Genomic DNA, 12,527 nt, shown 5'->3' on the forward strand with positions numbered 1-12,527 from the left:
ACAAAATACTTTTTCTCATCTATGAAAATATTTGAAGTGCATTTATTTTGTAGAAGATGAATAAATGACTATCTTGAAGTGTTATAAAGGGGGCAAAAGAAATTACTATGGATCTTTTTAACATTTTTCTTTCAAAATTTCTTGATTCTGTAGTATGATTTGCTTCTTCTTTTTAATGTTTCACATCCACTTGACCTTGCATGAGAAGTCCTTATTGATGTGTCAATGCTTGTATGGTTGAAAGCTATTAAAATCTATTATTCTTCCAATTTATTCTTGTAATCATATTTCACGTGTAAAAAGAATTCTGGATCAGCCGCATGAGATAAGACGATTACATATTAGCTAATAAAACGACAAAAACATTATACCCATCTTGAGAATTACGTTTCTAGGTTTGTCCCTAGAAAATAACTAGATCGAATTGCTTCGGATTTTGAGAAAAATCTGAATTTTTGGCATTGCAAATAACCAGTCTCTTTTGTCTATTTTTCAGTTTCTCTTGCGACCCTCTTAAAAAGGCTGACCTCACCTCATTAAGCTTGAGAACAATTCAGGAGGAAAAAAAAAAATTCAAATAAGGACCTGAACCACCATGTATACCGATTATTCACTCGAAACCGAACAGATTTGTGTAGAAACGCAGCATAAAATTTGCTGAACTAGCGCTCCAGAAATGAGCACAAGAATGGCCTTTTCATCCTAATCCGTGGAGGACGCATTTCCCACCTTGCCGATCCTGAGAAAAACAGGGAACTTGACGACCTTCTCCGCCTCGCCGCCTTCCTCGTTCCAAGCCCGCCGGTACCTCTCGACGACATCGCGGCCCAGAAGCTCCACGCCCTCCTCCTTCGCCTTCAGGTACGGCGACGTCGACCTCACGAACGTGAGGAACTCATCCAACCCCATCGCCCTCTCCGCCACGAACCGGACCGGCCCCGTGTCCTCCATCCCCTCCACCGGCTCGAACGGGAAATCCATGTCCCTGTACTCGTCGATCACCACCCTATGGGTCGGGCTCCAGTACGGGTTCGAGTCCATCGAGTAGAACTCCTCGTAGATCGAGTCGACCGGGCCGGTGACCCTCGGCATCGTGTAGCCCCACGCGGCGATCACGCCGTCCGGCTTCTTGAGCAAGCGCTTCGCCTGTCGGTAGAAATTGGGCCGGTCGAACCAGTGGAGGGCCATCGCGATGGTCACCAAGTCGACGGTCGACTCCGCGGCGACCTTCTGCTGGAGCTCGGCCCTCGACACGACCGAAGAAGTGAGCTCGTAGCGGATGTTGGGGAGCTTCTGCGCGAGCTCGAGCTGCTCGGGCTCACGTCCGTGGCCACGACGTTCTTGTAGATTTCTGCAAGCTGAGATCAACACGACTTACTATGGCCCCGCAAATTAAAACTCCGGAGATAGCGAAACAGACGGCAATCGACGGCGAGGAAACTCACGGATCGGGCGGCTTGGCCGCTTCCCGTGCCGACGTCCCAGGCGAGGTCGCGAGACGGCGTCTTGGATGCAATGAATTGGAAGAGCTGCGGCGGGTAGCTTGGCCGACCGTCCGCGTATCGCCGGGCTTGCTTCCCGAACAGCTCGGCCATGTCTCTCTCTCTCTCTCGTGCAGGCAGATACGAGGAAACGAGGTGGGAGTTCAACCATTTCAACTGCGCATGCTCACTCCATCTCCATTATGCAAGCGGAGTGGTCCATCTGGGAAAGCGACAGCACCGTGTCGGATCGGCCCTCTTCGTCGCTCGTCACATGTTCCTTGTCTCGACCTTAAAGCTGCAAAAGAGAAATTGGAAAGGTCTCTGTTCCAGATAGCTTTGATTGATGGTCATTGGTTAAAATAATAGATGTTGATAATTTTGAGGGTTATATTAGGAAAAACTCCAAAATAATATATCTATAATAAATTTATCTCAAATTAATTTATTAATTATATATATATATATATATTTTTTTTTTATACTAGGAAACTCTATACGCGACTGCCCAGGCGGGTAAAGGCTGAGTGATGTTAGCGGAGGACCCACGCACCCCAACATCACACTTGGCATGGGTTTTGGACCTCCACTTTGGGCAATGATAATCTGAGCCTCTTTATTCGGCGGAGCACCACGGCCGATAGTATCATAAATATTTCTTAACTAATATATTTATAATAAATTTACCCTAAATTAGATATTCATTTCACAGAAAATATGGCGTTATTGAAAAATGTTTTCTATAAAGCTATTTTTAGGAAAAGATAATATTTTTCCATGTTTGGTTAAAACTTGAAAATAAACTAAAAAATATTGTTCATCATTCAGTATGGAAAATTTCATTTGATTTTCCTTCGTGCACTACTTTTAATAATCTTTTTATTTTTTATTTTATTTTTCCTTTTTCTCTTTCTTCTTCTTTTTGGTTGGTTTCAGGTAGATAAAAGGACAAAGAAGGGGGTGTGAGATAAGAAAGAGTTAGTGGGGAAAATGTTTTTCCCTATTTTAGAATACTTTTTCTATTGATGGAAAATGTTTTCTCTAACCAATTAATTTTCCATAAAATAAACACTGGAAAATTCGGAAAAAGTTCTTTCGAAAGTTGTTTTCCGTGAAATGATTGGAGTCTAACTTTTAGGCCACTAAAAATCTTAGACTAATATATTTGTGATAAATTTATATCTGTTGATTTCCATTAAATTGGATTAATATAAAAAAATCACAAATTTGTACACATATGACAAACGGAGAGTAAAATCCTCAATCAGTATACTTGTCAATTCAATAAAAATTAATTGAAACTGGGAAGATAAATTTGTCAAAAGTGTACTAAGTTAGGATTTTTAATAACCAAAAAATTAATTTAGTAAATGCATAAATTTGGGATTTTTCGTGATACTAATCTTATCGTAAATTAAAGTCAGCTGACATGGGCGTTTAAGGTCAAATGGGAAGGTGTCGCCATTGCAAATAATGTGATGCAGAAGTCAAATGAAGGCTCCTAGCCCCACATTATTTTATTCGCACGCCGCATTATTTTATTCGCACGCCAAATTTGTAAGCGCGATTCTCACGCGCTGCCCACCCTTCCGATCTTGAGAAAAACCGGGAACTTGACGACCTTCTTGTCCTCGCCGTCATCCGCCCAAGCCCGCCGGAACCTCTCGACCGTGTCGCCGCTCAGGAGCTCCACGCCCTTCTCCTTCGCCGTCTGGTACCCCGACCACGACCTTATGTACGTGAGGAAATCCTCCACCCCCATGGTCCTCTCCGTCACGAACCGGACCGGCCCCGTGTCCTCCATCCCCTCGACCGGCTCGAACGGGAAATCGATGCCCCTGTACTCGCTGTCCACCAGCTTCCGGGCCGGGTCCCAGTACGGATTCGAGTCCACGGAGTAGAACCGGCGGAACACGGAGTTGACTGGGCCGTCGACCTCCGGGATCGTGTAGCACCACGCGGCGATCACGCCGTGGGGCTTCTTGAGGACGTGCTTCACCTGGCGGTAGAAAGTGGGGAGGTCGAACCAGTGGAGGGCTTGCGCGACCGTCACGAGGTCGACGCTCGATGCGGCCGAGACCTTCCGATCCAGCTCGGCCATCGACATGACCGGGGAAGTGAGCTCGTACCGGACGTTGGGGAGCCTCGGGGCGAACTCGAGCTGCTTCGGGCTCGTGTCCGTGGCCACGACATTGCCGTAGATCTCCGCAAGCTGAAAGAAAAATGACACGACTCCTTTACGGTCTGACCCGGCGGATCGAAAGCAATAGGACTGATGCCAAAGAAATGGAAAATGCGGCCCGACAAGCCTATGGTACTCACGGATTGGGCGGCCTGGCCGCTGCCGGTGCCGGCGTCCCAGGCGAGGTCGCGGGCGGGCGTCTTGGAGGCGATGAAACGGAAGAGCTGCGGCGGATAGCTCGGCCGAGCCGCCACGTATTGCTGGGCTTGCTTCACGAACAGCTCCGCCATCTCTCTCTTTCTCTCTAGCTAAGTGATTTTTGCTGTGCGGATTTTGGAATGAGAAGCTGTTCCAACCGCTCCGCATCGCAAATATAGGAGGGAGAGACCGTCCGTTGAGAAGCATCCGGCGGGCTTCCTTCTGCCGGGTCGTTTTTTTCCATCCTTTCTAGTCCACAACTAGGAAGCCAAATAGGTTCTTTTAATGGGTTTTTTTAATTCAAGTGCTATACGAATTACTGATTGAAATTATTTTTTAGGAATTTACCCTTTTTGTTAATTTAATCTTGTAATTTACGCACTTGACTTCTCTAGATAGGGGAAAAAAAAAGCTCCTGAAACTTTCGTGGAATTTTAATATCGACATGTTGGGTGTTTAAATAAGCCAATTGCGAATAGTACTCCTTTAAATGTTTGATGTTATGGTTGCTGCATTATACAATGAACAAATTATCGTAGGAAGCTTGAAAGTTGATCTACAAAATTTTTGTATTGTGATTTATTGTAAGTGTAAAGTATGCTACATCAAATGGTATCCGTCATATGATTAGTATACTTAATAGGAAGTAAGAAACTTTGCATTTTCTTATTCATTTGCTATCTCATGTTATTGTGTACTCGGTGCTACAACAATTTGAGTTTTATCTTATGTAACTTAAATTCGTACTGTAGAGAGATTCGGTGACAGGATCCTACTTAATCTTGTTTATTTAGTGTGATTTATTAATGTTGGGGGACCTAGCTAGTAGTAAAGGCCCACACGTCTCTTGACTTCAACTTACATCATTAGTCATACCTTTGAATGGCACGTGCTGCATTATCTAAATACAACGTACCTTTCATACATAAAACTTTCTAACCGCTAGCATTTTGATAGATTTACAGTACAAGCTTATCAAGCTCGGACCTTTAGGCCATGGATGGCGAGAAATACTTATGATGTGGTACAAACATTCTGCAATAGTGCGACATCCTTAAGGTCCCACTCAGAGAGGAGCACTAGCGTTGGTCGTCCTCTCCAAGTACTCTAATGATAAACAAACGACAGCGGTTGACTAAAGAAGTATAGGCAGACTTCCCCTACAAAAAGGCACTGAGTTGAGGAGAACGTGCACGCCAAGCCGCCGCTCAATTTTTATGGGCTTTTTTACTCCAATTATTTCGCTTGTGATGTCTTGCACGATCAGAAATAACACCATTGGTGTGATGTGGTATGAAAAGTCACCGATTCTTGCACAAATTGAGTTTGTCATCTAACATGCTTATTCCTATCTTTTAGGAGTCAAGTATCGCATGATTGACGCTAGTACGTGGTAATGATCCTTAAAAAACGACATTTCGACTCTTATGTACTTCAAATTGGAAATTTAAAATGAAAGTCACTAGTAAATTTGATATATGGATGTGTTCTCATGAGAAAGAAAACGAGTGATTTCTATATATGTCCGTGATTTTGTATGTGTTTGATCAAATTAGATAAGCAAAATTGAAGAAATGTTGTCGATAACATTGATTTCGCACGAGAGCCCAGAAGCAATAAGAAAGAAGCCCTTGATGGGGCTAATTCAAAGTAGCGGAGATCGGGAAGGCCGGTTCCGACGTCAAGAGGCTTGGAAGAGGAAAGAGACAATGAATTTGGAAAGAGAGCAATAGAGAAAAGGGATGAAACATGGACAGCAAGCCAACAGACACACCCACGGTCTAGCAAGCCCACCAGCCAAAGCCACGTCTCTTAAAATTGGGGAACTCCGATCTATCGAAGTCTGATATGAATAGCCTAGAATTGATCATTTACAGTAAGAAACATTCGACATATATTAACCATTAATAAGGGCTGATCATATGTGCACATGTAGATGTGCGTGGATTCATGAGAGAGAGATCATTCAAGATAAAGTTACTCTAACAACCATATTTAATAGGTGGATCATAAATTTTTGAATGATGATACGTGCAAATTCATCGTCATTGAAAATTTCATAATAAAAGAATTTTTTTCTTCCTGAGAATCATTCCAAGGAAGTTAGTCTTCATTTGGGTTATGGTTTAGGGAATATGATTTAATTCTTACTAGAAAGAGAAGATGTTTCCTTTTGATGTAAACTTGTTATTTTCAGTTCATGAAAGATGTTTTTCGTAAATCAATTACTTTTTCGTTATCTAAACACTTGAAAAAGTCAAAAATTAATTTTACTGAAAACAATTTTCTTTTAAACAAACAAACGGACTGATAATTTGATGACAGCCACGGTCTCCTTTCTCCTTGATATGAAGGAAAGGTGACGATTTGGGCCCAGAACAGGAAGCCCAGATTCAGTCTGGCCCATTAAAGCTAGAGCCCAATGTCCATAAAAGCCCGGCCCAGTGGAATCTGCTTCGGAGCCCCGAAGCCCGACAAGTCCCCCCACCCTTCCCGTTGTCTTCTCAAACAAAAGTGTTGAAGATACTGTTGCCCATAATTGATCACAATTGATCCTTGTTGATCTAATTGTGATATTTAGAGAAAATTAGAATTTTGTATATTTGGGAAATTATTCTTTCCTCCTTTTGTATATTTGTCTTCTTTAATTAGTTCGGGCTTGTACTTTATTAATAGAGCTGTAAGATGTACAATTGATTTGTAGAGAAAGAAAACACATTTCCCAACTCTTAGCTTGTTTCCATCTAATATTTTGACATGGTATTGAAGCCTTTCTTCTAGCTTCCACTCCTTTTTTTCGTCTTCCTCTCTTCTTCGTCCAAACTTTTATGTTCATATGTTCTCTTTCTTTTCCACATCAAGCCTGCAATTTTTACTAAATCAACAAGGAAACAAAATGCCGAGAAACCAAACTTCAAAATCTGGCACATCCCAAAATCTAGAAATTTCTTCTAGCATCCAAGGATTGGGTGACTTACCTTCGGATGAACAATCAGATCTAGTGACAGAAAACCAGACATGAGAATAGAATCAAGTGCCGATCCATGAGGAGCGACAGGGTTTTGTTTCAGGCCAATTCCTTCCGAGCCCATATGTTCAATGGGTTCCAATCCAAGTTCAACCTATTTCGGGCAAGATGAGTTAGATAAATCTAGCCCAAAGTTCCACTGGTTTTGCCAAGAGAGTCAATGGCGGGCCAGGGGAGGAGATTCGCACTTTAGTAATGAGTCCAACTCCGATGGGACGAGTTGGCCCTTCTCGAGTCAAATCGGTTTGAGTTCATCAAGATTTGGGGCAAATCCGTACCCGACTTATGGACTCGGATTTCTTCCCTTCACAGGCATCATTGGCGATCGACCTGAACCTAGAGACCCCCTCTACACCTCCGCCGCGGACGGACCGGAGCTCTATCTCATCTCTCAGCAGTTGTCGGGGCTGAAAAATTATTACATTTGGTCACGAGAGTTTTGTCGGGCCCTGATCACAAAAGACAATGATTTATGGATGGAACAGTTCCACTTCCGAGTGATGAACGCCTTGTGCGCCACTGGAGAAAGTGTAATTAGCTTGTCCGGACATGGATTGGCAAGTGCCTCACCCCAGAAGTTGCCGCCGGACTACCTCCAACCGAAGATGCTAAAGGAATATGGGAAAATATACAGGAAATGTACGGAAAACTTGATCGAGCCAAAATTTTCAGCATAACCTAGGCTCTATCTAAATTAAGACAAGGGAGTCTTTCAATCTCTACCGTTTTCAACAAATCTCTACCGTTTTCAACAAATAGTCAGCACTATGGAACGAATTGGAGATGGCCAAAGAAAAACTGGAGGGACCCGAGACAACCCTAGCACAATACCGAGCGATAAGGGAGAGGGAGGAGGTAACTTCTTTCCTACTCATCTTGAACGAAAGTTACTTACCGTTTTGCAGCCAAATCCTCGCCATGGAACCCGTACCTTCGCTTGGCTGGATTTATTAGCTTGCGGTCCAAGAAAAGTCACAGTGCTTGGCTTCCTCAGAGTACCTAAAAGTCAGGGATTGTGTCATCCTCGCAACTAAGGCAATGCCGGAGCAAAAGTTAGCCGTGGGAAAAGTTGGGTCATGGAAGCCATGGTGAATCGGGAGCTGCAGTTGTAGTAGCTCTAGGGTTAGCAAATGGAGAAGACAAGTCCTTTTATTCAACTGGAATAGGTGGCCAAGATTTAATCAGCTGATCGGATGGCTCTGGCCTTTTGTGGACTCCCTTTCCAGTGAGCGACAGAGATTTCATCTATGGATCCGACGGCTATAGTTTAACCAGACGATCCGACAGTCTGGGATACATCTGGCAAAGCGTAGACCTGATGGCACATAACAAGCCACGTTTTCAGCTGCATGGAGGGGATCTAATGGTCATAATTCGACTACATCCTCAAGTAAATCCCATGGGGGAAATACCAACAAAGGAAAAGACAAATTCTGCGATTATTGTAAGCATCCCAATCATACATGGGATAATTGTTGAAAATTACATGGGAAGCCGGTAGATAGAGAAAGGAAGGAAAATGATATTTCCATTGCAACGAATGTTAAAGCTCACCAGCTCATTAGTAATGGTCAATTCTAATAAATCATGAGAGCTCTAAACCAATTGGGATCACAGGATAAGGCAACTGGTTATACAAGTACTTATGATTGCTTAAGCTCTATTTCAACTTAAGCATGGATTATTGATTCTAGTGTTAGTGATCACATAGTTTGGGACAAACGTTTCCTTTCCGATGTTCAAGAATCCTCTCATGTTACTTCAGTCCGCCTTCCAAATGGGAATGATACCTCGGTCACCAAAATTGGAACATTTAATCTCAGTCCATCCATCACCTTGAAAAATGTCATGTTTATTCCTGAATTTCAATTTAACCTTATCTCTGTCTCAAAAATTTGTGAGGACAATTTCTATAGGGTCATTTTTAATTCTATTACCTGCTTATTTCAGCCATTTTGATTGGGAAACTGATGGGCTTGGGTAGAATTCAAGAGGGACTCTATTTTTGGGCCACACTTCCCAAAAATCCCAATGTTTCATTACCTTTAAATAAATGCATCTTATGTAATGCCAATTCTAATAAAAATATTTTGCTCCATCACCGTTTAGGCCATAATGCCTCATTTCCTCATCCAAAGTGTCATATTTGTCCAATAGCTAAACAATCTCAATTGCCTTTTTCGCAAAGTACCCCACGAAGCAAAATGGCTTTTTCTCTCCTACATGTGGACATTTGGGGACCATATCATACACCACATCGATATGGGTCTCTTTTTTCCTTACAATTGTGGATGATTATACATGGGCTACCTGGATTTTCTTGATGCAATCTAAAGCACAAGTGCTTTCTCATGTTAGAAATTTCCTTGCATTAACTAAGAATCAGTTTCACAAATCTGTACAATGGATTCTTATTGATAATGCTCGTGAATTCTTTAATCATGAGTGTTCTTCTCTATTTACATCACATGGCATCTTTCATGAGAGTTCTTGCATTTATACACCTCAACAAAATGGGGTAGTTGAACGAAAACATCGCAATCTCTTAGAAGTTGCCCGTGCTCTTAAGTATCAAGCCTCAATTCCGAAAATGTTTTGGGGAGACTGTGTGGTCACAGCAGCCTACTTGATCAATCGGATGCCATCCCGAATCCTGAATGGGAAGACTCAATTTGAATTGCTTTTTGGAAACAATTGGATATTAGTCATCTTTGTGTCTTTGGATGCTTGTGCTATGTTTCAACAGTGGGCCCTCGAGATAAATTAGGTCCCCGTGCTATTAAAGGTATATTCATGGGATATCCTATTTCTCAAAAGGGATACTTGATCTATGATCTATCTATTGGTCGCTTCACTGTTAGCAGGGATGTTACCTTTCATGAGGACATTTTTCCTTTCCAAGAAGAACTTCCTTCAGGTTCAGGTTCAGCCACACATCATCGTCTCTTCCTGAGAGAAGAAGATTTGTCGCCTTCACAGCAAGTTCTATTTCCTCATGTCTCATATTCTACACCTGTAAGTAATCCGCAATTCTACACGGATTATGCCACACCTGGGGAGCCATAAGCAGTGATATCATAGGATTCTGCTCCACCAACGAGTTCAGATAACATCTCTGCTATGCCACTTGTAAGTGCACCGGATTAACCTCGACGATCAGGGCGTACTACGTGCCCGCCCACGTGGACAGCAGATTACATTTGTCCCACCTTAGAGTTATCTGATACACATCATCCTATCTCATCTTATGTTAGTTTTGCTCATCTTTCCCTGGAACATATGTGTTGCATTAGTAGAATCTCCAAGGGACGGGAACAATCTTCATATGAGGAAATTATCAAAGATCCTCATTGGCAACAAGCAATGAAGGATGAACTATGAGCCTTAGAAGAAAATGAAACTTGGGATATTGTTACCATGCCTCCTCATCGACGACCCATTGATTGCAAATGGGTATATAAGATCAAATATAAGGCAGATGGATCTACTGAACGATATAAAGCAAGACTAGTGGCCAAAGGATTTACGCAGCGGGAAGGGTTCGATCATACAGAAACATTCTCTAGCCAAGGAAGTCATTGTTCGTTCTTTTCTTTCTATTGTGGCTTTGCGTGATTGGCCTCTTCACCAGATGGATGTTCATAATGCCTTTTTTCATTGAGATCTCGAAGAAGAAATTTACATGGATCTTCCACTGGGTTTACACAGACAGGGGAAGAATTGAGTATGTTGTCTTCGTAAATCCTTGTATGGACTCAAGCAGGTCTCTCGCCAATGGTATGCTAAGTTCACTACTGCACTTACTACTGCACTTATAGTTGCAAGATTCCGACAATCCAAACATGATTATGCCCTCTTCACATAGAGTCAAGGTACATCATCAATCTACTTGCTTATTTATGTTGATGATATCCTCATTATAGGAAACAATGAGTCTACCATTCAACGTTTCGAAAGGTATCTACACTCCACATTTTGGATTAAGGATTTGGGACCTCCTAAATATTTTTTCGGAATAGAGATTGCACGATTGGATAAAGGGATTTGCCTCAGTCAACACAAATTTATCCTGTAAATCATATCAGAAGCAGGATTATCAAGATCCAAGCCAGCTGTTGTTCTAATTGAACAAAATGTTAAGTTAACCATAGCGGAGTACAATAAGGGACTCTCACCCCTAAATGAAGATCCTTTACTGAAAGATCCTTCTATTTACCAGAGACTTGTCGAGAAGCTTATCTATCATATAATGACTAGACTTGACATATACTATGCAATGCAAATTCTCAGTTAGTTTATGCACAATCCGAAATAGTCCCACATGAATGCCGCACTGAAGATCGTGAAGTACTTGAAAGGATGTCTGGGTTTGAGAATATTGTTATCTCAAGATAGTAACATGGAAATGACATCATTTTGTGACACAGATTATGCTATTTGCCCCATGAGTAGAAAATCTATTATGAGATTCTATATAAAACTGGGAAACTCATTGTTCTCATGGAAGACTAAAAAACAATGTCATTATTGTTTGCTGAAGCGGAATATCGAGTAATGGCAAAAACCAGTTGCGAAATAGTTTGGATAAAAGACTTAGAGGCTTACTTCAAGATCTTGGCATTTGGGTAAAAGAACCAACTGTCTTGTTTTGTGATAATGATGTTGCACTCAAACTAGCAGTATATTCGGTTTTTCATGAAAGAACGAAATATATAGAAGTTGATTGCCATTTTGTCAGGGACAAGATCTAAGCTAAAGTAATCAAGACAAGAGGGATAAGTATGACGGAACAGCCCACGGACATATTTACCAAGCCCTTATGTTAAAGGCAACACACGCATCTATTAAGCAAGCTTGGCGTTCTTGATATGTATAGACCACCAGTTTGAGGGGGAGTGTTGAAGATACTGTTGCCCATAATTGATCACAATCGATATTTGTTGATCCGATTGTGATATTTAGGATCCATTTGTTTCGTGGAAAATATCATGTTTTTGGAAAATATTTTCCTAGAATTCATTTTCTAAGAAAATGACCCTATTTTCCAATGTGTGGCCAAAATCTAAACTTTGAGTGGAAAATATTTTTTACCGTTCGTTTAGCTAATTTAATTGTTTGGGAAAAATTATCAAAATTGAATTTTAATATTTTTAATTGACCAAAAATTAGTTTTATTTTTTAATATTTTTAAAAATAAAATTTAAATTATTTGTATTTTTAAAAATAGAAATTTTTATTATTTTTTCTTTCCTTTTATTTTCCTTCCTCCTCCTTCTTCCTCCTTCTTCCTCCGCTACCGCATGCCTGACAATGGTTGGCTGCCTGGTGGCCGACCAAGACCTAGTCGCCAGATCTGGCGAGCTCGGCCGATCCAGTGAGCTTGAAGCTCAGCCAATCTTATCCAAGCTCGCTAGAGTTTTGGGCTCTGGCGAGCCGCAAGCTTAGGTTTGCCTGGATCGGGAGCCCGAGCTCTATTGCTAAATCCAGCGAGCTCACGGCTCGCTAGAGCCTAGCAAAACTCTGGCGAGCTCGGGCGAGGCCCGAGCTCCACCCCAAGCCAGCGAGAGCTTCACCTCGCCTGATCCGGCGAGGCCTGAGCTTGGCTTCGCTAGATTGGGCTAGGCGGAGCCTCACCAGC

At 42.0% G+C, this 12,527-nt stretch overlaps 2 protein-coding genes across 2 annotated transcripts; both read right to left on the reverse strand.

Annotated features, from left to right (window-relative positions):
- Nucleotides 1-572: 572 nt before the first annotated feature.
- LOC104425361 (putative methyltransferase DDB_G0268948) lies at nucleotides 573-1,852 on the reverse strand. Its single transcript, XM_010038042.3, is given in 3 exon segments — nucleotides 573-1,316; nucleotides 1,319-1,358; nucleotides 1,446-1,852. Coding segments are annotated over 3 exon segments (804 nt in total). The 5' UTR covers nucleotides 1,596-1,852; the 3' UTR covers nucleotides 573-702.
- A 1,065-nt stretch (nucleotides 1,853-2,917) lies between these two features.
- On the reverse strand, nucleotides 2,918-4,095 carry LOC104425360 (putative methyltransferase DDB_G0268948). The gene is made up of 2 exons (XM_010038041.3): nucleotides 3,804-4,095; nucleotides 2,918-3,693 (listed from the first exon to the last, which is right to left on the reverse strand). Exons 1-2 carry the CDS (start codon nucleotides 3,951-3,953, stop codon nucleotides 3,052-3,054), a joined length of 792 nt encoding a protein of 263 aa, XP_010036343.2. The 5' UTR covers nucleotides 3,954-4,095; the 3' UTR covers nucleotides 2,918-3,051.
- Nucleotides 4,096-12,527: the final 8,432 nt, after the last annotated feature.

The sequence above is a fragment of the Eucalyptus grandis genome, chromosome 1 (assembly GCF_016545825.1).
Source record: "Eucalyptus grandis isolate ANBG69807.140 chromosome 1, ASM1654582v1, whole genome shotgun sequence".
Classification (NCBI taxonomy): Eukaryota; Viridiplantae; Streptophyta; class Magnoliopsida; order Myrtales; family Myrtaceae; genus Eucalyptus; species Eucalyptus grandis.

What these genes read in the sequence shown, in the direction of transcription:
- LOC104425360 (XM_010038041.3), bottom strand. Translation starts at nt 3,953, where the DNA reads ATGGCGGAGCTGTTCGTGAAGCAAGCCCAGCAATACGTGGCGGCTCGG. An exon ending in GCGGCCAGGCCGCCCAATCC is followed by an intron (nt 3,694 to 3,803) that starts GTGAGTACCATA and finishes TTTTTCTTTCAG; the next exon opens with CTTGCGGAGATCTACGGCAA.